Below are 22,918 nucleotides of genomic sequence, written 5' to 3' on the forward strand. Positions count from 1 at the left end.
TGAGGTCAGGAGATCGAGACCATCCTGGCTAACACAGTGAAACCCCGTCTCTACTAAAAATACAAAAAATTAGCCGGGTGTGGTGGCGGGTGCCTGTAGTCCCAGCTACTCGGGAGGCTGAAGCAGGAGAATGGCATCAACCCGGGAGGCAGAGCTTGCAGTGAGCCGAGATCGCACCACTGCACTCCAGCCTGGGCAACAGAGCGAGACTCTGTCTCAAAAAAAAAAAAAAAAAAAAAAGCTCATGCCATGCTCGTTCCCATTCTCTCCTGTGTAACTTGTACAGACGTTGAGCGATTTGCATCATGCTCTGCCATGCCAGGAACACAGTGGACAAACCTCCTTCTGCCATGGAGCTTATGTTCTGGAGGGCAGAGCTAGACAGTGACAGTGGACATGTGACTAAGAGCGATGGAGAAAGTGGCCATGACAAGGGGACCAGGGTTCTGGGGAGGCCAGCAGTGCTGGCATCATGGGGACAGGGAGGCCTCCTGTGACCAGAGACCAGAGGAAGTGCAGGTGAGCCCAGCAATTACCATGTGCAGGATGGGGGATGGGACAGCAATGGGACATGAGGTAGGAGAAGCAGGCAGGTGGGTTTGCAGGAGGGCTTCCCAGACAAGGGACTTAGCTTGACCCTGGTTGAGAGAGGTCGCCGTGGGAGGGATTCAGGCAGAAACTGTGGAGGCAAGGGTGGAAAACCCGGGGCAGGCAGCAGCCAAGAGGCTGTACACATGGAGGGCAGGAGGTGCTGCAGCTGGAGGGCAGGACTCAGAGCTGAATCATCGGGCGTCAGCCTTGGGGTCTGCCAGATGAACTGGATGGATGAGGGGTGTGGCCACCTCCTGCATTGGGGGACTACAGAGGAGAGGCATGGGGAGAAATCAGGGGCTCTGTTCTGGACACATTCGGCTTGAAATATGTACGAGACATCCCAGTGGGAATGTTGAGTAGGTGGTTAATGCACAAGTTCAAGTTCAGCTCAGGGATGGAGATGTGAATTTTGCAGCCATCAAGTATAAATAGAATTCAAAGCCATTGAACTTAGAAGAGTTCCTGTCAACAGGATTTAGATCCAGGAAAAGAGACCGAGAGGCATGGCCGCTGCCGAGGAAGAGCCTGGGGCTGTGGGAGCAGCAAGGCCACCATCTGACTCTGGATGCCTGGAGAGCTGGGAGACAGGAAGGCTGGCTTGTTCCTGCCTCTCAGATGTGCTCAGCTAGTTACATTTGCCTGGCTAAAACACAGGGGCCATCTCTTTAACATTTCTTATTAAAATAGGTGTGTGTTTTCAGAATATCTATACTTATCTCCATAGAACTCTTAACTATTTTAATTCTTTTTTTTTTTTTTTTGAGACAGTCTGGCTCTGATCTCAGCTCGCTGCAGCCTCCACCTCCCGGGTTCAAGTGATTCTCCTGCCACAGCCTCCCAAGTAGCTAATATTTTTTTGTATTTTTTAGTAGAGACGGAGTTTCACCATGTTGGCCAGGCTGGTCTGGAATTCCTGGCCTCAAGTGATCCCCCCACCTTGGCCTCCCAAAGTGCTGGGATGACAGGCGTAAGCCACCCTGGCCAGCCTATTTTCATTCTTAATATACACATTGTTCATCCTCCCTGACTTAGCTCTTCCAGAAAGGTGGTTGCTCACCAATCTCCTCTCTAAGAACCTTCTCAGCACAGGAGTTCTGTTCTGTGTGTTAAATTTACACGAGATTAAGATCATGCAGGAATACGAGAGAACTGGCTCTGATTTTTGCAAGAAGCCAGTTGAATAGAGGGCCTTGGGAGATAATTAGGCAGATTTCTCTGACCTATGTTAAGTAGCTCTGCACGTTTCAGAGGAGGCAGTATTGGAGAAGGACTTACAAATGTGCTTCCTGCTTTTAAGCAGCTTGGTTCTCGTCATACAACTATACTTGCCTTTAGGGACTGTGTAGGTACCTATTGGAATTTCTTTCTTGGATTTATTTGGAGTAGGCTTTCGTAGTACTCATAGCGTTTATTAGAGTAACATTACGTCAGCATTTAACTTAGTTTAAAACGTAGTCCCCTTTGGGAAATTCAATATAAAATCCTAAGAACAGCAACAAACCTAACAAGATACATGTGGTCCCAGCTTACTGAGGGTTCAACTCGATGATGGTGCAAATGCAATTTGCATTCAGTAGAACATCAGTAAAATGCTTGAGATACTAAAAACTTTATTATAAAATAGGCTTCGTGTTAGATGATGTCATCCAGCTGTCAGCTACTGTAGGTGCCCTGAGCACATTTAAGGCAGGTGAGGCTGTGCCATGGTGTTCGGTGGGTTATAGGTGGATTCTGTGCATTTTCCACTTCACGGTGTTGTCAGTGTATGGTGGGGTTGTCGGGAAGTAGCCTCACTATAAGCCCAGGAGAATCCCTGCATGTCGTGGCAGCCTGAGGACAGCAGGAGCCCCTTGGCACACTGTGCCCTCCCCCGTTCATGACTAGTAATGGCACAGTTATTGTAAAGCTGATGTGGCTTTTGCCAGCCCAGACTTCAGTTTGTAGACTACAGCCCAGCTTGTAGATTTTATTTCTGTTGTCACCCTGTACTAGTCCAGAAATTCTTAAAATTTAGTGTTCACGAGAATTGCTGTATACAACATACAAGGGGCTGTATACAAAATCCCTGTGTCCTATAGTTGGTAGTCAGTTTAAAGGGCTTCAGTCCAGTTAAAGGGTTCTGTGAGCTGTATGGTGCCACCATTGTGTGCGGCACATGTCAAGCGGCTTCATGGTCACTGCAGGATATTTAGCACTGAGGCATTTTAGAAGCAGTCCAGGCCGTGCCACCAGCTGGCATGAACTCACTCATTAAACACTTACTGAGGGCCTGCTCATGCCAGGAGCTGTGCGAGCGGCTAAGGTTTTGTGGTCACTATTTGGAGATATGGAGTCCTTGGGAACATAGCTGCACACTAGTCCTAGTGGCGCAGGAGTTGCCATAGGGCGTTGTTTACAGGGTCCCCACGCGAGCCCAGAGCAAAGGCCTCCTGAGTCTGCCAAGGAGGCAGAGGCTTCCCGAAAGAGGTGGCACTGGAGATAAGCTGAATAGGGGCCTCATGGCAGGCAGAGACCCTGTGAGGCCGTGCAAAGGACAGAGACCTGGGGAACAGAAGCCAGGGCAAGGGGTGGGCTGGGCAAGCGGCAGAAGCCCTTCGGGAGGCTGGCCCTGGGCTGCTCCAGATGACTTGTGCCCGTCCTGCCTCCCACCAGGGCCACAGTGTCTGGGGAAGGATGGATCTGACGTCCTCCCTTAGATCTTCACATCCCTGACACCCTACGAAGTGAGAATCTGGGAGAAGCAACCCAGGAACGGTGTAGCGGAATTCATGAACCACTGTGGTGTTGGTTCCCGGGCTGCCTCCGAGCATGGCAGTGCCATAGGACACGTCCCACATTCTCTGTCTGCCGACAGAGAAGTGTTTTCATCTCATCAAACAACACATACTTTATTTCTCTTGGAGTCCTTTTGAGAGACAGGATGATTTTCAAATTTGATTAAAACCTTGGAGGGAATCACAGGTGTGTGTGGGGAAGAGGTGACAGCAGCAGTGGCTGGCAGCAGACGGCCTCACAGAGGCTGCGCGTGTCTCGGCTTCACAGCTCTCCTCTGTGAGAATCTCCTGGGTCTGGGTCAAGGGTGTGCCCAGAGCATTGTCAGCCTGGGTGGTTTTTAGCGTGGAGCCTCTGAAGCAAGTTGTGGACCTAGGCTAGGATGTCCCTGGAGGTGTTTTCAGATTTGGGCGTTTGTTTCATTTTTACACCTACAGACAGCCTTTTTTTCTTTTTGTGAGCTCAGCTCAGGGGCTCACTCCATCACCCAAGCTGGAGCGCATTGGTGCCATCAACACCTCACTGCAGCCCCAAACTCCTGGGCTCAAGCCATCCTCCTGCCACAGCCTCCCAAGTAGCTGGGACTGTAGATGTGTACCATGCCCAGCTAGTTTATTTTATTTTATTTTTTGGAGATGGGGTCTGATGGTATTGCCCAGGCCTGAAGCATCCTCCCGCCTCAGCCTACCAAAGTGCTGGGATTATAGGTGTGACCCACGGCACCCAGCCTAAATTTTTCAAATTAGCTGACATTTTTGACATTTGTAGTGGATGAGTCTCTGAGCAGTCTGCCATTTTGCCGGCACTGCTGTTTTTTTTAACACTTCGTTTTTATTTAACAAGATGGAAGGCTCAGGAAGGTCATATAGACTAACAGTCTGCGTGTTCTTTAAAGGAATGGCGCTCAGCTTTGAAAACAGTTTCTTCATCTCTGTTGTGTTCCAGTGTGATTGCACTTTACACAGTTACATAAAGAATGCAGGTATCAGGTTGGAGCTGCATAATATGTACTACTAGTTGAAATAATTATAAACTGTTTTGTTTTGTTTGTTTTTGTGAATTCAGATCCCGTCCTTTGTGGCCCCAGTTTAAAACATGTTTGGACACTTTTTAGGGGTGAGACTGACTGTCCAGAGCAGGACATGGGGTTTCCGTCCTTCCTGCTGAGGTGGGAGGCTGGAGACCTGACAGTAGCCAGTCGGTAGTGGGGTCAGTTCCGCCTGGCCCTCCCCAGAGCAAAGCACACACTGGGCTGCACTCTCTCCCCTGGAGTGCTGGCTTCGCCCTGGCTGAGAGGAAGCATCCATACATAGTAGCCTGATGGCTCCAGCAGGGAGTGGGTGGAAGCAGCAGCTCCCCCCTTCCAGGGATGACGTTGTCTCTTACAGAAGCACATGCTTATATTCGGATTCCTGATTTTGATAGGAAGCCTATGTTGGACCATCAGGTCAGTTCGTTGGTCCAGCACATACTCTGCTCAATGCAGAGGCTGCAGAGACAGTGAAGACAGGACCTGCCGCTGCAGGAGCCTCAGAGACGGTGCCTGCCCTGCTGTCAGCCTCCCATTGACATCCAAGGGTCTCATCCCCTGCTCCCGGCCTTTTCTCAGAAATGTTGCTCAGATATATCTGTGTTGACGATAATGTGGAGTACATTGAACCCACTTATCTTATTTTGAAAATTTGGAGTATTACTGTTTCTGTGTCATGGTGGTTGGTGTGTAACATGGAGCTAGAGAACAACGGTTTAGGAGTTCATCATGTATAATTAATTTAAATAAGTCATTAGCAGCTGGGGAATATGCCTACAGCACATAGGAATTATGCTGCCTCGCCAATCTAAGATGGAAAGGTCAAGATAGTCTGAGTTGTACTTCTGAAATTTTTCTCTGCATAGCATACATTACTGGAAACCATAGTTAAGCTTTTACTGTTTTTCAATGTTCTTGTTTTAAGGTGAATTGATTGAAAGTGAAGATAAAAGTTCTTAATTTGAAAAATATTTTTGCCATCTCCTAATAAAGAGGAAATTAAATCTCTGTGTAGTCAGAACTACTTGCTTATCTACAACAGGACTGGAAATTAAATTTCGTAATTAATCATTGAATCTTCTGTGATTCGTGGTTCTGAACATTTAACCCCAAAAAGGATAAATGTACAGGATTTTTAATTGTTAAGACAGCGTGCCTCTACCCTACAGATACCTGCATGTGTGCACAGAATAGGTGGCAAGACGGCATACATCACTGTCTGTGATGGAAAGGTCCAGACACAGCCTCAGTGCCCCTGGGAACTTTTATTTACTGAATAAATTCCTGCGCAGCCTGTGTTGCTGGGGCCGGGGGCTGACGCCAGGGTTGCCAGGAGCAGCTGCCTTACTGAGGGGATGGTTTCCGGATTAACGTGTGAATGGAGGGAGCAGCGTGCCTGGAGAATGAAAGCTGGTGTCAGCGCGGGGAGCTAGCCAAAGGCATTTCCTCACATGTGCATTTAGGAGCATAGGTGGCCTTCGTGGGCCGTGTGAGCAAAGGGATGACTGGTTGCAGCTAGAGAGGAGACTGTTCCCAACCTGCACATTTTGAAGTTAAGGAGGACATTAATTTGTCTAGAGAGTATTCATATCTGGTGCCTTTGAATGTCCTCATGCCATTCGCTTTCCATCTGTCTTTGGATGCGTGTTGTGGCTTTGCCTGGTTCTTTTAAATTGCATATTGTGCAGACAACTTTTTGTATCAGAAAAATCTAGAAAACAGCATGGTTGGAAGTGAGCAGAGGCAAGGCTGCATCTTGCCGGGGGAAGGGCTCTTGTGGCTGCATTGTGGACTCATGGACCAGCCTGTGGCCGGCCATGCTCACTCCAGGGCAATGTGTCTCCACAGCGACCGTGGCAGCCATGTATTACAGCTACTACATGCTACCGGACGGCACTTACTGCCTGGCGCCGCCCCCTCCCGGAATCGACGTGACTACTTACTACAGCACCCTTCCTGCTGGCGTGACCGTGTCTAACTCCCCTGGAGTGACGACCACTGCCCCACCACCTCCTGGGACCACACCACCACCGCCCCCAACCACAGCAGAGACTAGCAGCGGGGCCACCTCCACAACCACCACCACAAGGTAGGTGCAGCATCCACCGCTGCCTGCTGTGTGAGTCACTCAGCACTGCAGTCACTGGGGCCGTCTGTGTCTCCATGGGGGGCTTGTAATCTGGATCACATACAGGGGTCCCCATTGTCTGAGTAGTTATTATTCCAAATCCCCAAGTTACAAAGTTGACAGGAAAACAGAAATGGTTGTAGCACAAACTTTTTAGCATTGAAGTTAAACCACTTATAAAGTTGAATTCATTTCACGTCGCACGCTGGCCCCAGATCTCCAGCATCTGTTCTTGCGCTTTGTGTCAGAGTCTCAGTTGAGCTGTGCTAGGCAAAATCAGTATGCAGTGAAGCTGCAGTTGTTTGCAAAACATGCAGGTTCATAAAGTTGACGCAGGTGATGTTGGGGTGCTTCATGAGTCTCTCCCAAGCTGTTGGCCACCAGGGGACCCTGGCAGCTACTTTAGTTAACCTGTGAAGCCATCGGCAGAGCCCTAGCTTCTCCAGCAGCGAGGGCCCCCAGTGTTCGGGGGACGAGTAGGAGACAGGCGCTTTACCAGTGGGCCTGGAATGCCCCGCCTTGAAAGGAGACTCCTGGGAAATGGAATGAAACACGCGAGTTTCTGTGAAAATGACTCTTTCTGGTCATGCTGAGCAAGTCAGACAGGAAATGAAGGAGGTTGAACCATGCTTGCCGACTTGTTTTCAATATAACAGCAACAACAACAAACTGCTTATTCTTGGTTATTTCTAAGAATTAGCTTGTGATTGGGGGGAAATGTTAATTAGTAGGAAAAATGCACCTTTTATCACTAAAATCCCCATTTTTCACTCTTGACAACAATCCTGTCTAGTTGACTTTAGTTTCTGTCGTGTGCATCACCTTCAACAAGAGCCTCCCCTAACAAACTGTTTATAACTCACATGTCTCTCTGGGCATCTGAGGCGGTGAGGACCCCCGAGCAGCCAGGACTGAGCTTGGCGAGCCCCTGAAGCCCAGGGGTCTCACAGACTCTTCTCCTGCAGTGCACTTGCCCCCGTGGCCGCCATCATCCCCCCGCCCCCCGACGTCCAGCCCGTGATTGACAAGCTGGCCGAGTATGTCGCCAGGAACGGCCTGAAGTTCGAGACCAGTGTTCGTGCCAAGAATGATCAAAGGTCAGAAGAAGAATTTTATATGTTAGGTATATGGCATTTGGGGGTTTCGTTTAGCCTTTTTTTTAAAAAAATGTAGGTACAGAATTAATTTTTTTATATATTTTTAAGCCTTTTCTTGGCTCAAATGTCTTTTTTTTTTTTTTTTTTTTTTTTGAGATGGAGTCTTGCTCTGTCACCCAGGCTGGAGTGCAGTGGCGCGATCTTGATTGACTGTAACCTCTACCTCCTGGGCTCAAGCAATTCTCCTGTCTCAGCCTCCTGAGTAGCTGGGACTACAGGCGCGCACCACCACGCCTGGTTAATTTTTGTATTTTGGTAGAGACAGGGTTTCACTGTGTTGGCCAGGCTGGTCTCAAACTCCTGACCTCAAGTGATCCACTTGCCTCGGCCTCCCAAAGTGCTAGGATTACAGATGTGAGCCACCACGCCCAACCAATGTCTTTAGATAAATACATTTTTTAATTGGCTTGTTAAATTGCTTAGACTTGGGTGGTGTTTTTAAATTATGTTACCTGTTTTTTGTTTCATTTTTTAAGTAGGAATTTTGAAGCTACCTAAAATAAAAGCCTATAATTCATGGTTTTCAAGAATCTGCCTTAAAAATCTAGACACAAACCCTTCTTTTTAAAAACCAAGTAATGTCCCACGCCTCAGTACTAGTAAAACATAAAGATATGTTGTCACATTTGCAGCGTGACCTGTGTAACCCCGGGCAAGCGATTTCGACCCCCTGTGTGCAGTCTCCCTCGTTTATAAGATGAGTAGCTAAAACAGTAACCACCTTGTGGGATTGTTGAGATCAGTAAAGAGCTAGGAGAACAGGGCCTGTTGTTACTTCAGTGAGCTTGTCTTGGTAAATGACCCATTTTCTTTCTTTTTCTGCTCAGATTTGAGTTCCTGCAGCCGTGGCACCAGTATAATGCCTATTATGAGTTTAAGAAGCAGTTCTTCCTCCAGAAAGAAGGGGGCGATAGCACGCAGGTACGTGTCTGAATGCAGGGAGGCTGTGAAGCTGTTAGAGGTGGCTCTGCCTTCCAGATCAGATAGTCGCTTTCTGTTTATTCTCCTACAGGTGAAAGGGCTGGGTGATTCTTCACCTTTTTTTAATGTGTGTCTGGCATACTCCATCTTTCACGTCCCCCTTAGCTCTGGAACCTGATCTGTTGAAAGCATCTGCCCACGTTCACAGCGTTGATGATTGTTTGTCCAGCACGTTCTAAACAAACAAAAAAAATCCTGTTCCTTCAACTGTTCGATGTTTTGGCCATCTACAGTTTCTAGCTACCTTTCATGACAGCCGGGTACCTTGCTTCTGTTGTGTTAACATGTATGAAATATATAAAATATAAGTGGGCGCCTCATGCCTGGCCAGCTGGTGCTGGGGGTGTCCTGCAGCACGGCCTCTGCCTGCGCCTGCACACCCTTCCCCCTCACCAGATCCCCGGCGTGGTGCTGGCGCACTTGGAAGTGCTTTTTGTCCTACAGCCCCCTCTTCTGCCTTTGCTCTGCTCTTCTCAGTTATATAGACACCCTGACATTTTTGTAAAGCCAGTTTTGGTGAAGAGATGACATGGGCCTTGCTTCTCAGGAGATTTCTTCAGACCCTTATCTCCAATGGCCCACACTGAAAGAAACTGACTCCTCTGTAGGTGATGGGGATAATTTGGTATTTTTAAAGAATTCTGAGTAATCAGTGTCCAAAGAAAAGATACTGAAAATTGGTTCCCAAGGCAGTATTAGGGCTTCAAAGAGTATAGTGTTTTTTCAGACAGGAGAAAATCTTCCATTCCTCTTTGATACATTCCATTGTAAGAAAAAACAGCAGATCTGGATTTGGAAGTCTGTTCCCAGTGCTGCTTGGGCAGTAATGTACAATTGCCGTTGTCCAGTGAAACATATATACTGTATACATCTCTCTTTTTTTAAAATTTCTGTATAATTTCCTGCTGACAGTTTATAGTGACATTTAATCTCTAGGCTGTGTCTGCACCAGAAGAGGCTCCCGCAGACTCTGCTCCCGAGAAGCCAAGTGATGCTGGGGAGGATGGCGCGCCTGAAGACGCAGCCGAGGTGGGAGCACGGGCAGGCCCAGGCGGGAAGAAGGAGGCATCGTCCAGTAAGACCGTCCCGGACGGGAAGCTGGTGAAAGGTATGCTGCCACTTGCATGTTGGCCTTGCACATTCCACCGTAAGTCGGCAAGCGTAGGATCCTCGGTGACCTCAGACTCAGCGCCCTCACCTGCAGGCTGGGGTGGGGTTGGCGGCCCCCTGGAGGTTGCTGTGGTGAAACCTCTGCCTTCCATGCTGTGTCATGCTTGCCTCGCGTGGCATTGGAGGTAACGTGAGTGTGAGCAGCCCTTAGGTATGTGTCTGTTTAACAGTCTGTTCAGTGTACTGGACATTTGTACAGAAAGTTTCAAATAATCCTTCATATTCCCTGGGACTTCTGAAACTATTTATATGCAAACTGTTGTACCAATGAAATTCATTTATTAATTTGTCAAAGCAGATTCCTTGAGAATCTCTACCAGGCAATACTTCACTCACTCGATTTCAGTTACTTTGTTATGTTCTTGGAGCGAGACTTTGATGTCGCAGGACAGACAGGCACGTAAAAATACAAAGTCAGTGTAAAAAGCAGACAGAAGCAAAGGCCAGAGCAGGCCCTTAGCCAGGAACCTCGTGGAGCAGCAGTGGGCTCCCCCCGCAGGAGGGAGGTTCTGTGGAGTAGAGGCGTTCAGCTGGTGTTGCGAGAGGAACGGGAAGCTCTGAGGCAGGGGTGCAGCCCTAGGCAGGAGCCCCGTGGTGCGAGCTGCCCGGCCCCGTGCTGAGATGCGGTAGGTGGTCAGCAGTGACTTCGGGGGTGGCTGGTGAAGGAGCCTTGGCCAGCTTGCCCCGGCGCACCCTGTCGGGGAGGGGCCAGCACATCTGACAGGCTTTAGGTCAGCGGAATAACTTTATCCAGTCTGGTGACTTTGTGATGCGGTTAAGCCACTGGAGCAACTTCAGAGATTTCTGGTGGCATTGGTGGCCTGGAATGGAGTGTGACAGGTGTGGCAGTGGGGTGAGGTGTGGCAGTGGGGCGAGGTGACAGCTCTTGGGTCAGAAGGAAAGGCAGAGTGGAGACAAGAGATTGAGGAAGTGGGCTGGGGTGATAAGAGGACCGTCCTTTGCATAAAGATGCCTTGTTGTATGAGAATGGTGATCATTCGGCGAAACCAAATTCATGTGGATGAACCGCTAACTAGGCAATTCACTATGTGTGTCTTTGGGCCTCTCATTCGAGTAGGTTACCTGAGCACAAGTGATCCATCTCTCACCCTTCCCGGCCACCCGCATACTCTCACTGGGATAATCAAAGGAATGTAATAAGTAGAGGAGGAAAATGGTTACTGCTCTAGAAACCCGGGGAGAGGTGCTGTCTATAGGTCAGGGTAAGGCAGCATACCTGGAGCTTGCAGAGAAGTACCCTTGAGACTCAGGGCAGTGACTCCAGGGGAGTCGACTGTCAGCCACAGAGGGGCAGGCAGGAGGCTGGAACAAGCTGGGAGCGTCCCAGAGGCAGCAGTACCTCATCCCTTCTCACACCCCAGAACACAACCACAGCCCGAGCCTGCCTGCTGCCCCAGGGTTTGTGAGCCCAGGGAAGGCGCCTGACCCAGCCAGCTATGGGGTGTGCAGAGGGGTTGTGAGCCCAGGGAAGGCACCTGACCCCTGCCAGCTGTGGGGCCTGCAGAGGAGCAGCCCTGCCCACACGGCTGCTGCCAACCAGCGTGACCTTCTCCATACCTCCCTGATTGTCCTAGAACCTGGCAGATGAAACAACACACCGAGAAGTTTACCGTCTACATCCACCCAAGCCTGAGACACTTGAACAGAGATCTACTCAATATCTGACAAAACCCATGCTAACTCTCAGTTCTCAAAAGCACAGGCCAGCCTCTCTTTGAAAAGATGCGGAGACAGAAATGTCATTGCGCCCACAGAGATTCCAAAGTTCGGGAGACACAGCTGAGCCTCCAGGCATATGGGCATCTCTGAAACAGACTCCTGCGTAACAGGAGAAAAATCTTTTAAGTCTCTAATTTGTATTCTACAAAATAGAAAATATTATAAAACTAGTGCTACTGGTAATCAGACATGGAAAAGATTGCTTAGAAATTGCTGTGGAGTGTGGTGGCTCACGCCCATAATGCCAGCACATTGGGAGGCCAGGGCAGGCAGATCACTTGAGTCCAGGAATTCAAGACCAGCCTGGGCAACACGACAAAACCCCGTCTCTGCTAAAAATACAAAAATGTAGCCGGGCATGGTGGCACATGCCTGTAGCACCAGCTCCTCACAGAGGCTGTGAAGTGGGAGGATCACTTAAGCCTGGGAGATAGAAACCAGCCTGGACAACATCGTGAGACCATGTCTCTACAAAAAATTAAATTAAATTAGCCAGGCATGGTGGCACCCATCTGTGCTCCCAGCTACTTGGGAGGCTAAGGTGGGAGGATCTTTTGAGCCCAGGAGACGGAGGTTGCAGTGAGCCAAGACCACGCCACTGTGTTCCAGCCTGCGTGACAGAGGAAGAAAATTATAGGTATCTTTTTAAGTACACAAGCTACAACTAGAAGTTAACACTAGAAAATAAAGTATATGAGAACATATATTATTTTAAATTTGAATGAATTTGAAAATCAGTGAAAAATATCGTTTTCTAAGAAAACATAAGTGCTGAAATTATTTCATGAAGAAATCAGGAACCAACATAGACCTATAGACCTGAAAGAATTTTGAAAATAATTGGTTAGTGAAATACCTCTCAACCCAGGCAGTCAGCCAAGACAAATTAAAGGTCAAGTTAATTCACCCTCAAGAAATAGAATGCCTACATCATTAAAGCCACTCCAGAGCATTAAGATGGAAAAGTATGAAGCTCTCAAAGCTTGGCAATCTGTAGACCACGATCACTTACAAGTATAGATGTTAAAATATTAAACTGAATTCAGCTATGTATGAAAATAGTAATAGATGATGAGCAAGTAGGATTGTTCCAGGAATCCCAGCATGTCACAAAATGAGAAGACCTTCTAGTATAGTTTACATATTAACAGATGAGTGGCTTTCTCAGATGCCGAGAAAGCAGCAACATTCTCTCAGATGTTGATGATGAAACTTCTTTAGTATAACAGTAATTGATGTTGGAAAAACAGGCTCTCCATTTTGAAAAATAATAAGATATCACATATTTGACAACCATAATTCCATGTAAATCCAGTAGTTAAATGTAAAACATAAAACTAGAAAAGTAGAAAAATATAAAGGTAATTTTCCTTTTAAAATAATCTTGGAGCTGGAAAGAAGTGTCTTAAGAACTGAAGCTGTAAATCATAGGGAAAGATTGGTAGGTCTAATGGGGGCATGGCCTGAATAAAGTTAAAAGACAAATACAGAAGTGGCAGTAACTGCTAATACATAAAAATAAAGGTTAACATCCTCACTATAGAAAGAGCTTTTATAAATCAATACAAAAAGACAGTCACTGACCTAGAGAAATAGACAAAGGACATGAAAATATGGTTCCAAAAAGAAGAAAAATCGATGGCTAGTAAATACATTTTTTCAATGTAGCCTCATTAACAAGTTTTTATTTTTTGCCTCTCAAATTGATAAAGTTTAAAAAAAGTAACAATGAGAGAGAGGCTGTGGGCAGTAGGAATACTGTTTTTGAGTGTAAGTTGATAGAACCCAGTAATATGGACTGAGTTTTAAATGAAAATGACCTTCTACTCCTAGAAACGTGTTTTACCAAGATGTCTATACATGGATGTTCGTTGTAGGGCATGTTTGTTTTTTAAAATTAAAAAAAAAACTTGGAAACAGTTATGGGAAATTGTGAATTGACATGTCCATACTACTTATTGCTGTCTGTTTAAGTGGTCTGTGTTGACACAGAAACCTGTCTACACAGTAAAGAAAGGAGTTGCTGGGGCCAGACACGGTGGCTCACGCTTGTTATCCCAGCACTTTGGGAGGCCGAGGGGGGGCAGATCACGAAGTCAGGATTTCGAGACCAGCCTGGTCAACATGGTGAAACCCCATCTCTACTAAAAATACAAAAATCAGCTAGGTGTGATGGCGGGCACCTGTAATCCCAGCTAATCGGGAGGCTGAGGCAGGAGAATTGCTTGAAACTGGAAGGTGGAGGTTGCAGTGAGCCTAGATCGCGCCACTGCACTCCAGCCTGGGCGAAAGAGTGAAACTCCGTCTCAAAGTGAAAATAGCAGGTTATGAAACAAGGAGCTGTGCCCCCATTTTACACACGTGTGCCATTGTACACTTCTGCCTGGGAATCCACTGATTATGTTCAGATGATTTTTTTCCATATTGGAATTGCAGTTGATCTATTTGCTCATATGTTTTCAAAATCTCCCACAGAAAATGTATATTACTTTTGAAGTTAGAAGTTAGCAATAAGAGTTGTTAGCTAAAAAACAGAAACCTATTTGCTATGGAAGATGGCGGGTTCACTCAGGGGTGCCCGATGCCATGTCAGCCGTGCATCTGTCCCCGCATGGTCCCGTCCTCCACCGCCTAGGAGATAGTGGACCATCAGTGCCTGAATGCAAATCACAGTGAGTGGTGTGCAGGAAAGAGGTTGGGCAGGGCCTGTCTGAGGAGGCATCGTGGGGGCCGATCCTTGAAGAATGTGAAAGGGACAGAAGAAGAGCAGGCAGCTCTCAGGCAGAGGTGAGGGGCAGTGCAAACGTGGAGCAGTGGCCCCGATCACTCAGGGACGTGGCAGCCTTGGGAAGGAACTGGGTTTATTCTGAATGCAGCGTGAGACCTACTCACTGAAGCTGTAGGACATGCTTTCCATGTGCTGTGACGTGATCTGCAAGGAAGATTCTAGGCAGAAGCAACAATTTTGTGATTGAAAAATTCCACATAAAGAGTAATTCCTGATTCCCTGTACTGACCTGAGGTACCTGGAGAAACTTACTTAATCTTTTCAGCCTCGGTTTTCCCATCTGTAAAATGGGAAGCCTCTCAGTGTCCATCCTGTGGAGCTGTAAAGGCTGAGTAAGGGAGGCCTGTGGGCTGTGTGCCATAGGCCACTCTTAGAGTGAGTAGCTGTGGTTTTGGCTTTGTGTTTGGTGTGCATAGATACTAGCTTTAAAATGTCTACTTGACAGGCCGGACAAGGTGGATCACCTGAGGTCAGGAGTTCGAGACCAGCCTGGCCAACATGGTGAAACCCATCTCTACTAAAAATACAAAAAATTAGCTGGGCATGGTGGCGAGCACCTGTAATCCCAGCTACTCAAGAGGCTGAGGCAGGAGAATCGCTTGAACCTGGGAGGCAGAAGTTGCAGTGAGCTGAGATCGCGCCTTTGCACTTCAGCCTGGGCGACAGAGCGAGACTCTGTCTCCAAAAAAAAAAAAACAAAAAAAAAGTCTACTTGAGGCTGGGCATGGTGGCTCATGCTTGTCATCCCAGCACTTCAGGAGGCTCAGGCAGGAGGATTGCTTGAGGCCAGGAAGTCAAGGCTGCAATAAGCTATGATTGCACCGCTGCACTGCAGCCTGGGCAACACAGTGAAACCCTTTCTCAAAAAAAATAAAATAAAATGTAAAATGAAATAAGCATTGCTAGAAGGTGTTCTGGAAGCTTTCATCTTAATACTCTTATTTGTTGATTGCATATTTTTCTAATTTGGGGAGATGGTTTGGAAATAATTGTTACTAAATCATTTTGTGATATATTTTAGTCTAGCCCCTTGTTTGTTTTGTTTTGTTTTTTGTTTTTTTTTGAGATAGAATCTCACTCTGTCACCCAGGCTGGAGTAGTGCAGTGGCGTGATCTCAGCCCACTGTAACCTCTGCCTCTGCCTCCCGGGTTCAAGTGATTCCCCTGTCTCAGCCTCCCAAGTAGCTGCGATTACAGGCGCCCGCCACCAAACCCAGCTAATTTGTGTATTTTTAGTAGAGACAGGGTTTCACCATGTTGGCCCTGCTGGTCTTGAATTCCTGATCTTGTGATCCACCTGCCTTGGCCTCCCAAAGTGCTGGGATTACAGGCGTAAGCCACTGCACCCGGCCAATTTTTTTTTTCTTATGGAAAATCTCAAACATGTACGAAAACAGAATATCACATAATGGCCACTCACGCCCCACACATGTGCTCATCATCTGGCTTCAGCTGCCGGCCCTGCTGCTTTTTATTTTGATGTTATAAAATACTGCTGTCCCGGTATCAGTATCTTTGTGTGTGCCCTGTTCCCTGAGGCAGTCGTTGATGAAAAGTGGTTATATTTCAGAGGGTCTGGGCTATCACATGCTTAACTGTCTACTTCACATCACACGTGGGTTTGGAGCCATAAAATGCTAAAGCGGGAAGACCTCCGCCAGGGGCCAGCCAGGTAGCCCACCCTGTGCTGCAGAGGTGGCATCACAAACATAAGTTGCAGCCCTTCCAGAAGCGGCCTTGTTTACCCAGAACCCACTTCCCTCTCCGTCACCTGGTTTGCGGTGCACTTAGCATCCCCTTCATTGTGGGTGCCTTGAATATTCTTCATAAATAACAACTGATGGTTTTTTAAAATACTGTATCTTATTGCAACCAGTTAGTTCTTGTCAAGAGCCATTTATCACAGCATCTAAAAGAGAAAGGGACTCTGTGTTCATTGAGTGGTGGGGCGGGAAAGATGATTTTTTCTTCAGGGCCTCCATATTTCCCTTAAATTTAAGCCTTCTGGATATTCTAAGAGGAGGGATTGCTTCTAAATTTTTGTCACGCTGGGTTTGACATTTTCTTACAGGTGTGGAAAATGGTCTAACATAATGCCTGTCACAAAGTAGGTAAAAATGTTTGCTGAATAAAGGCATGGATTCTGTAATTTTTGCTTTGTAAGAAAAGGCTATTTTTTATCATGGGGAATTTTTTAAAGAGACCTGTTTATAGTGGAGTCACATCATATGCCTCCTGAAGCAAATTTAGATATATGCTGAGCCATGAATTTTTTTTTTTTTTTTTTTTTTTTTTTTTAAAGAAAAATGAGGCCGGGCACAGTGGCTCACGTCTATAATCCCAGCACTTTGGGAGGCCGAGGCAGGCGGATCACGAGGTCAGGAGATCAAGACCATCCTGGCTAACACGGTGAAACCCCATCTCTACTAAAAATAGAAAAATTTAGCCAGGCATGGCGGCGGGCGCCTGTACTCCCAGCTACTCAGGAGGCTGAGGCAGGAGAATCGCTTGAACCTAGGAGGCAGAGGTTGTAGTGAGCTGAGATCGTGCCACTGCACTCCAGCCTGGGCGACAGAGCGAGACTCCATCTCAAAAAGAAAAGAAAAGAAAAATGACAAGAATTGGCCATTTAAAATTGCAGGTGACTGCCCTGGCATCAGCGAGTGTGCCCTTGCCATGCAGTCCCCAGTCAGTGCGGTTCTCACAGCATGGTTCAGGGGCTCACCCCAGCCCCACGCCATGCAGTGCACATCTGCACAGGTCTGCTCTGACGGCACGGCGTCCCCCACCGTAGACTCTGCATATGATGTGGCTCCATGCTAGTCATCCCCTTCCCAGCAGCCGATGCTCAGGTGGGTAGCAGGGCCTGCAAAGATTTCCACTCTGTAACATGTATCATAATTCTCACCTTTCCTCAATAGCTTCCTTTGCTCCAATAAGCTTTGCAATCAAGGCCAAAGAAAATGATCTGCTTCCCCTGGAAAAAAATCGTGTTAAGCTAGATGATGACAGTGATGATGATGAAGAAAGCAAAGAAGGCCAAGAAAGTTCTAGTAGTGCTGCAAACACTAACCCAGCAGTTGCCCCACCCTGTGTAGTTGTTGAGGAGAAGAAGCCTCAACTTACCCAGGAGGAGCTAGAAGCAAAGCAAGGTTTGTTGATAGCTTTTAAACTTCTTGAAAGAAAGGAAATACACAAATATAAGATTTATCTGCTAAGCCAAAAAATCTCGAGGCTGCCAACTAGAATCTGAAGCCTTTGGAAATCAGACCTATTTGGGAGTTGTGTAACATGTCTGAGGTTTTGAAACGTTCTCTTTTAGAGGAATGAGCTCTGCTCTTCACTGAGCCTCAAATGCAGTGCCGCTGGCAGTTTGTTTTCGAAGAAACTGAGTTGGCCGTCTTAGCCCTAATGCGCCACAGTGGAATGCATTAATGGCAGCTCACTTTGCACTTGGCTGGCAGCCCCAGGGTAAAAGGCTCAGCCTGTCTTCCCAGCTCAGGAACCAAACTAGGAGATGCCCTCTTGTGAGGCTGCCTACCCACAGAACCACTGGGCCCTTGAAGGTGGTGTGTCCCCAGCTGGTTTTCCGGCTGCGGCTCATCTTCATGGGCTGCAGTGTGGCCACCACACCCACCCCAACACTGCTGGCAGCATGGGGACAGCATGTAGTCTTCCCATCCCGACTCCAGAATAAATTCTGCTCTGCATTAAAGCAGTCAAATAATGGTTGCTGCATTGTGGTTGTTATCTATTCTAACTGATTTTCTTAAATTGCTTTTCCTGTATACACACATTCAGATCAAGCAACATTTAAAAGAGGCCAATTTTCAGGCCAGGCGCGGTGGCTCATGCCTGTAATCCCAGCACTTTGGGAGGCTAAGGTGGGTGGATCACCTGAGGTCAGAAGTTAGAAACCAGCCTGGCCAACATGGTGAGACCCCATCTCTACTGAAAAAACAAAATTAGCCGGGCGTGGTGGCACACGCCTGTAATCCCAGCTACTTGGGGGGCTGAGGCAGGAGAATCGCTTGAACCCGGGAGGCAGAGGTTGCAGTGAGCTGAGATCACGCCATTGCACTCCAGCCTGGGCAACAAGAGCAAAAACTCCGTCTCAAAGAAAAAAAAAAAAAAAGCCATTTTTCAACCACAATCCACCATCAAGAACTTCCATTGTGCTGTGGTGTTCTCCCTAAGCAAACTTGTACTCATGCCTGTACATCTGAATCTGTCCTTCCTGTATGTAAACTAACCAACTGTCGGATCATTTGGAATAAAACACTTCTCATAGAGTATTCATTGCCTGGTGTGAATATTTTGGATATATGCTGAGAGCCACTCTGAGGTTTTCATTATTCCAGCTTTCGTTAGTGTAGAGTCTCACCAGCCTTCTAACTCTGAAAGTAAAATGTCCAAAAAAGGGCACGTTATAAACTAATTCTCTCAAAATTTGATTTGTCCAACGTATGTACCTATTCAGAAACTTTAACTAACTGCATTGTATGACACTTTTGCAACCTGTGAAAATTAAGATCAGATAAAATACTGTTTGCTCTAAACTTCTCTTTTTTCTTTGTTTATTCCTTAAGCAAAGCAAAAGCTGGAAGATCGCCTCGCAGCTGCTGCCCGGGAAAAGCTGGCCCAGGCGTCTAAGGAGTCAAAAGAGAAACAGCTTCAAGCAGAACGTAAAAGGAAAGCGGCGTTATTTTTACAGACCCTCAAAAATCCTCTGCCGGAAGCAGAAGCTGGGAAAATTGAGGAGAATCCTTTCAGTGTCGAGGTATAGTAAAATCCCACATTGGTATCTGCGGGGCTGTGTGGTACATAGAGGCAGGGAGGATGTGTCTCCCTCCAGCTGCCCTAGTCTCTGGCCTGAGTGAGGGATATGAGCTCCCAGCTCTTCCTCCCGACATGGTTGAGCGGCTTTTACTCTATAGCAGTGAATCTAAGAATTTGCCAGCAGTCTCCCCTGTCAGTGCACAGTCACGCCAGCAGCAAACACTGCCCGCGATTTCAGGGGAGCCTCTGCTTCACGGCTGCCCTTATGGGGCTGGCAGGAGGGCTTGGGGAGTGCCTCCCATGGGTCCTGCTGGGGAAATGTGGTGGACACACTTCACTGAAGCCCCGCCTCCACAGCAGCACCAGTATTGCGCTCACACGTGGGGCAGAAATCCTTTTGCCACGGTCTGTATCAATGTCAGCACTTTAATTAAAGAGAAAAAGGAAGAGGGAGTTAAGAGAACAGACTCCAGGAGTACATGGCTCCTTCCTCAGTGGTGTGAGCAGGAATAGGGCCTTACATGGGGGTCATCACGTGGCTGCCTTACAAGTCTCCCTGCCAAGGGGGGGTGCTCAGAACAGTGCCTCAGACCAGAGGCCTTCAGTAGACACTGGCTCCTGTGCCAAGGGGATTGCTCCCATGCGTGTCCGAGACCAGAGGCCTTCAGTAGACACTGGCTCCTGTGCCAAGGGGATTGCTCCCATGCGTGTCCAAGACCAGAGGTCTTCAGTAGACACTGGCTCCTGTGCCAAGGGGATTGCTCCCATGCGTGTCCGAGACCAGAGGCCTTCAGGAAACACGTGCCTTCCGCAGCAGCAGCATAGCAATTAATCATAGTCAGCAAAAACTCTGCTTTTTTTTTTGTCACATCAATTTAGAATCTTTTAAGTTTAATTTTAGATTCTTTATAGTAGTTCTGTCTCTGAATTTTATTTTGTATTTAAACTACAAGAATATCCAGAAATTCTTTGGGGAGTTTAGGAGCATTTTGGAGACATAGCTCTTTTAAAGTAAGAAAAATAATAGAGTGGGACACATCCTTTGAGGATTAAAGGAGGGTTGTCTTTGTATCAATAAACTGTGACAAAACTGGGCATTTTAGTAGCTAGTCCTATAATTGTAGGTGAATTAAAAGCTGACTTAACATTTGAACTATAATATTAGAATGGGTTTACATCTACAATTAGACAATAGCTAAAAAGTTGTGGTTTTATGTTATTTCAACAGCACTTAAAAATCATTTTATAAAATCTTTCTCAACCTAATCTCTCTCTTTAAAAAAATGAATGAACACAGGAACAGAAAATCAGACACCACATGTTCTCGCTTACAAGTGGGAGCTAAACATTGAGCACACATGGACACAGAGAAGAGAACAGCAGACTCGAGGGCTTCATTGAGGGTGGAGGGAGGGAGGGAGGGGGGAGGGTGAAGATCAAAAACCTCCCTGTTAGCTACTATGCTCGCTGCCTGGGTGATGAAATAAATAAAAGTTGGAAAGAATAAAAAAGGTAGTAACTCCAGGAATTTTACTTTTTGAAAAGTTTCAAACCTTCAAAAAATTGGAAAGAATGGGAAGATGCCCCCAGCGCCCCAGGCGATTGCATGTGCGTGCTCGCTCATCTATATGTGCGCACGTTGACCCACGCGTGCTCGCCCTCTCTGAGAGTCGTTGCAGATGTGGTGACCGCTCTGCCCTGAATACTGCAGCTGCATTTCCCATGAAGGGCCTTCTCCTGGGAAACACAGCGCTGCATGCAGATCGTCTGCCGATGGTGTCCATCACTTCCTCTGCAGGCCGCAGCCACGTTGCTCCAAGTGGCCCCACATGTCTTTTGTAGATCTTTTTTTCCCATAGTACAGAATGAGCCTTTCACTTTAATTATATTGACGTTTCTAAGAGTCCAGGGCCATTATTCAAAACTGATTTTCTGCTTGAAGTCACTTCGCTTATTTTTCTGTGGAAAACAACATTCTAAGCTCAGACTTTTCAAATGATGCTGAAGGCTGAATCAGCTTTCTTGTTTTGGGAGTCAGTCTGAAATCCTCTCACATCTGGCAGGAGGCCTCAGAAAGAATAACTGACGAGCAAGGAGGGGAGAATTAGAAGAGCAGAGAAGATGAGTTTGTGTGAGACCCTGTCGAGTCCCCGAGTGCCGCAGGGTGGGCTCCTGCCCTGAGTCCCGAGTGCTCTGGCCACCCGCTGTAGCCTCAGCTCCTCTGAGCCATTTGACATGCCAGCCCCAGAAACGAACATTTTCAGGCAAGGTGGGAACCCCCAACAGCCCCCCGGGACTCTGTCTCACAGCCTTTCCACAGCTCTTCAGAGTCGGGGCTGCCTCCTGGCTCCTCACTTCAGCCAGTTATGGCCGAAGGATCTGTGGTCATTCCTTAGCTTTAATAGGATTTCTTGGCTGGACGTGGTGGCTCATACCTGTAATCCGAACACTTTGGGAGGCCAAGGCGGGTGGATCGCTTGAGGCCAGGAATTCGAGATCAGTCTGGGGTCAACATGGTGAAACCTCGTCTCTACTAAAAATACAAAAAATTAGCCGAGCGTGGTGGAGCATGCCTGTAATCCCAGCTACTCGGGAGGCTGAGGCAGGAGAATCTCTTGAACCTGGCAGGCAGAGGTTGCAGTGAGCCAAGACTGCACCACTGTACTCCAGCCTGGGCGACAGAGCGAGACTCCTTCTCAAAAAAAAAAGGATATTCTGCAGCAATAAGGGGTGAAATACACAACAACAAAAATGATCATGAGGACGCTTGTAGCCACACAGAAAATGCTTCTGATGTAATAAGCAGGAGAAGCACAGTATAAAATATATCCACTTCGTGGTTACAGCATGAAAATATGCATGTAGCAAGGAGGGAAGGGAATTTAAGAAAGTAAGGGACCTGTTACAGTGGCGTACGGGTTCTCATGTTTTGATATCGTTTGTGCAGCGGGTAAAGGGGTTAATTGAAAGACATTCACAGGAATGCTTTAGCCAGTTATATTACATGACTGTACGTGTATGTTGTCATAAAATTTCCAGTGAAACTCAGTCACAAGTATAATTTATCACTAGCCCAGTTTTTCCCAATCTGCTGTAGTTCCGCATCACAGCAACCAGAATTATCTCCTTATAGACACAAGATATGTCACAGCTTAGGTCTGTGTCCTATTGATTTATTTTATTTTATTTGTTTATTTGTTTGTTTTTTGAGACGGAGTCTTGCTCTCTCGCCCAGGCTGGAGTGCAGTGGCGCAGTCTTGGCTCACTGCAACCTCCGCCTCCCAGGTTCACACCATTCTCCTGCCTCAGCCTCCCGAGTAGCTGGGACTACAGGCGCCTGCCACCACGCCCGGCTAATTTTTTGTATTTTTAGTAGAGACGGGGTTTCACCATGTTAGCCAAGATGGTCTCAATCTGTCCTATTTATTTTTATACGTACCCTCTCACCTCTCCTGTTTGCAGGCATTGGTTTTTGAATCTGTAGAACATAGAAATGAGCGTTTAAATCACTAGGATGCTCTCCCTGGATATATGTGTGTGTCTGTGTATGCAGATTACAGCTACCAAGCCATTTCAACAAAAATGTAATGGTTGTAGCAGATGATGATAAATGTCTTTAATTGCTTCTGAAACAAAAATACTTGTAATTAAATTGGCAATTGCCATAAATAAAATTCAAACTCAAAAATATTTTTAGCCTAAAACAACTTCTGGGACAGGTTACCCTTGACTTTACTAAGTATTCTAGCATCTACTTTACTCGCTGATGTTGAGACATT

At 47.0% G+C, this 22,918-nt stretch overlaps 1 protein-coding gene across 6 annotated transcripts in view; it reads left to right on the top strand.

Moving 5' to 3' along the window:
- SFSWAP (splicing factor SWAP) overlaps positions 1–22,918 on the top strand; it is a 90,453-nt gene that overhangs the window by 35,865 nt on the left and 31,670 nt on the right. For 5 of the 6 annotated variants that reach the window (XM_509484.9, XM_003314031.7, XM_063786150.1 and 2 more), the window contains exons 8-13: positions 6,245–6,485; positions 7,490–7,621; positions 8,509–8,602; positions 9,599–9,770; positions 17,282–17,512; positions 18,950–19,140. In XM_509484.9, coding sequence (XP_509484.3) covers positions 6,245–6,485; positions 7,490–7,621; positions 8,509–8,602; positions 9,599–9,770; positions 17,282–17,512; positions 18,950–19,140 — 1,061 coding nt within the window. The remainder of the gene's footprint in view (positions 1–6,244; positions 6,486–7,489; positions 7,622–8,508; positions 8,603–9,598; positions 9,771–17,281; positions 17,513–18,949; positions 19,141–22,918) is intronic. The other variant, XM_009426583.5, reaches the window with a different exon arrangement.

Source organism: Pan troglodytes, chromosome 10 (genome assembly GCF_028858775.2).
Source record: "Pan troglodytes isolate AG18354 chromosome 10, NHGRI_mPanTro3-v2.0_pri, whole genome shotgun sequence".
Taxonomy (NCBI): Eukaryota; Metazoa; Chordata; class Mammalia; order Primates; family Hominidae; genus Pan; species Pan troglodytes.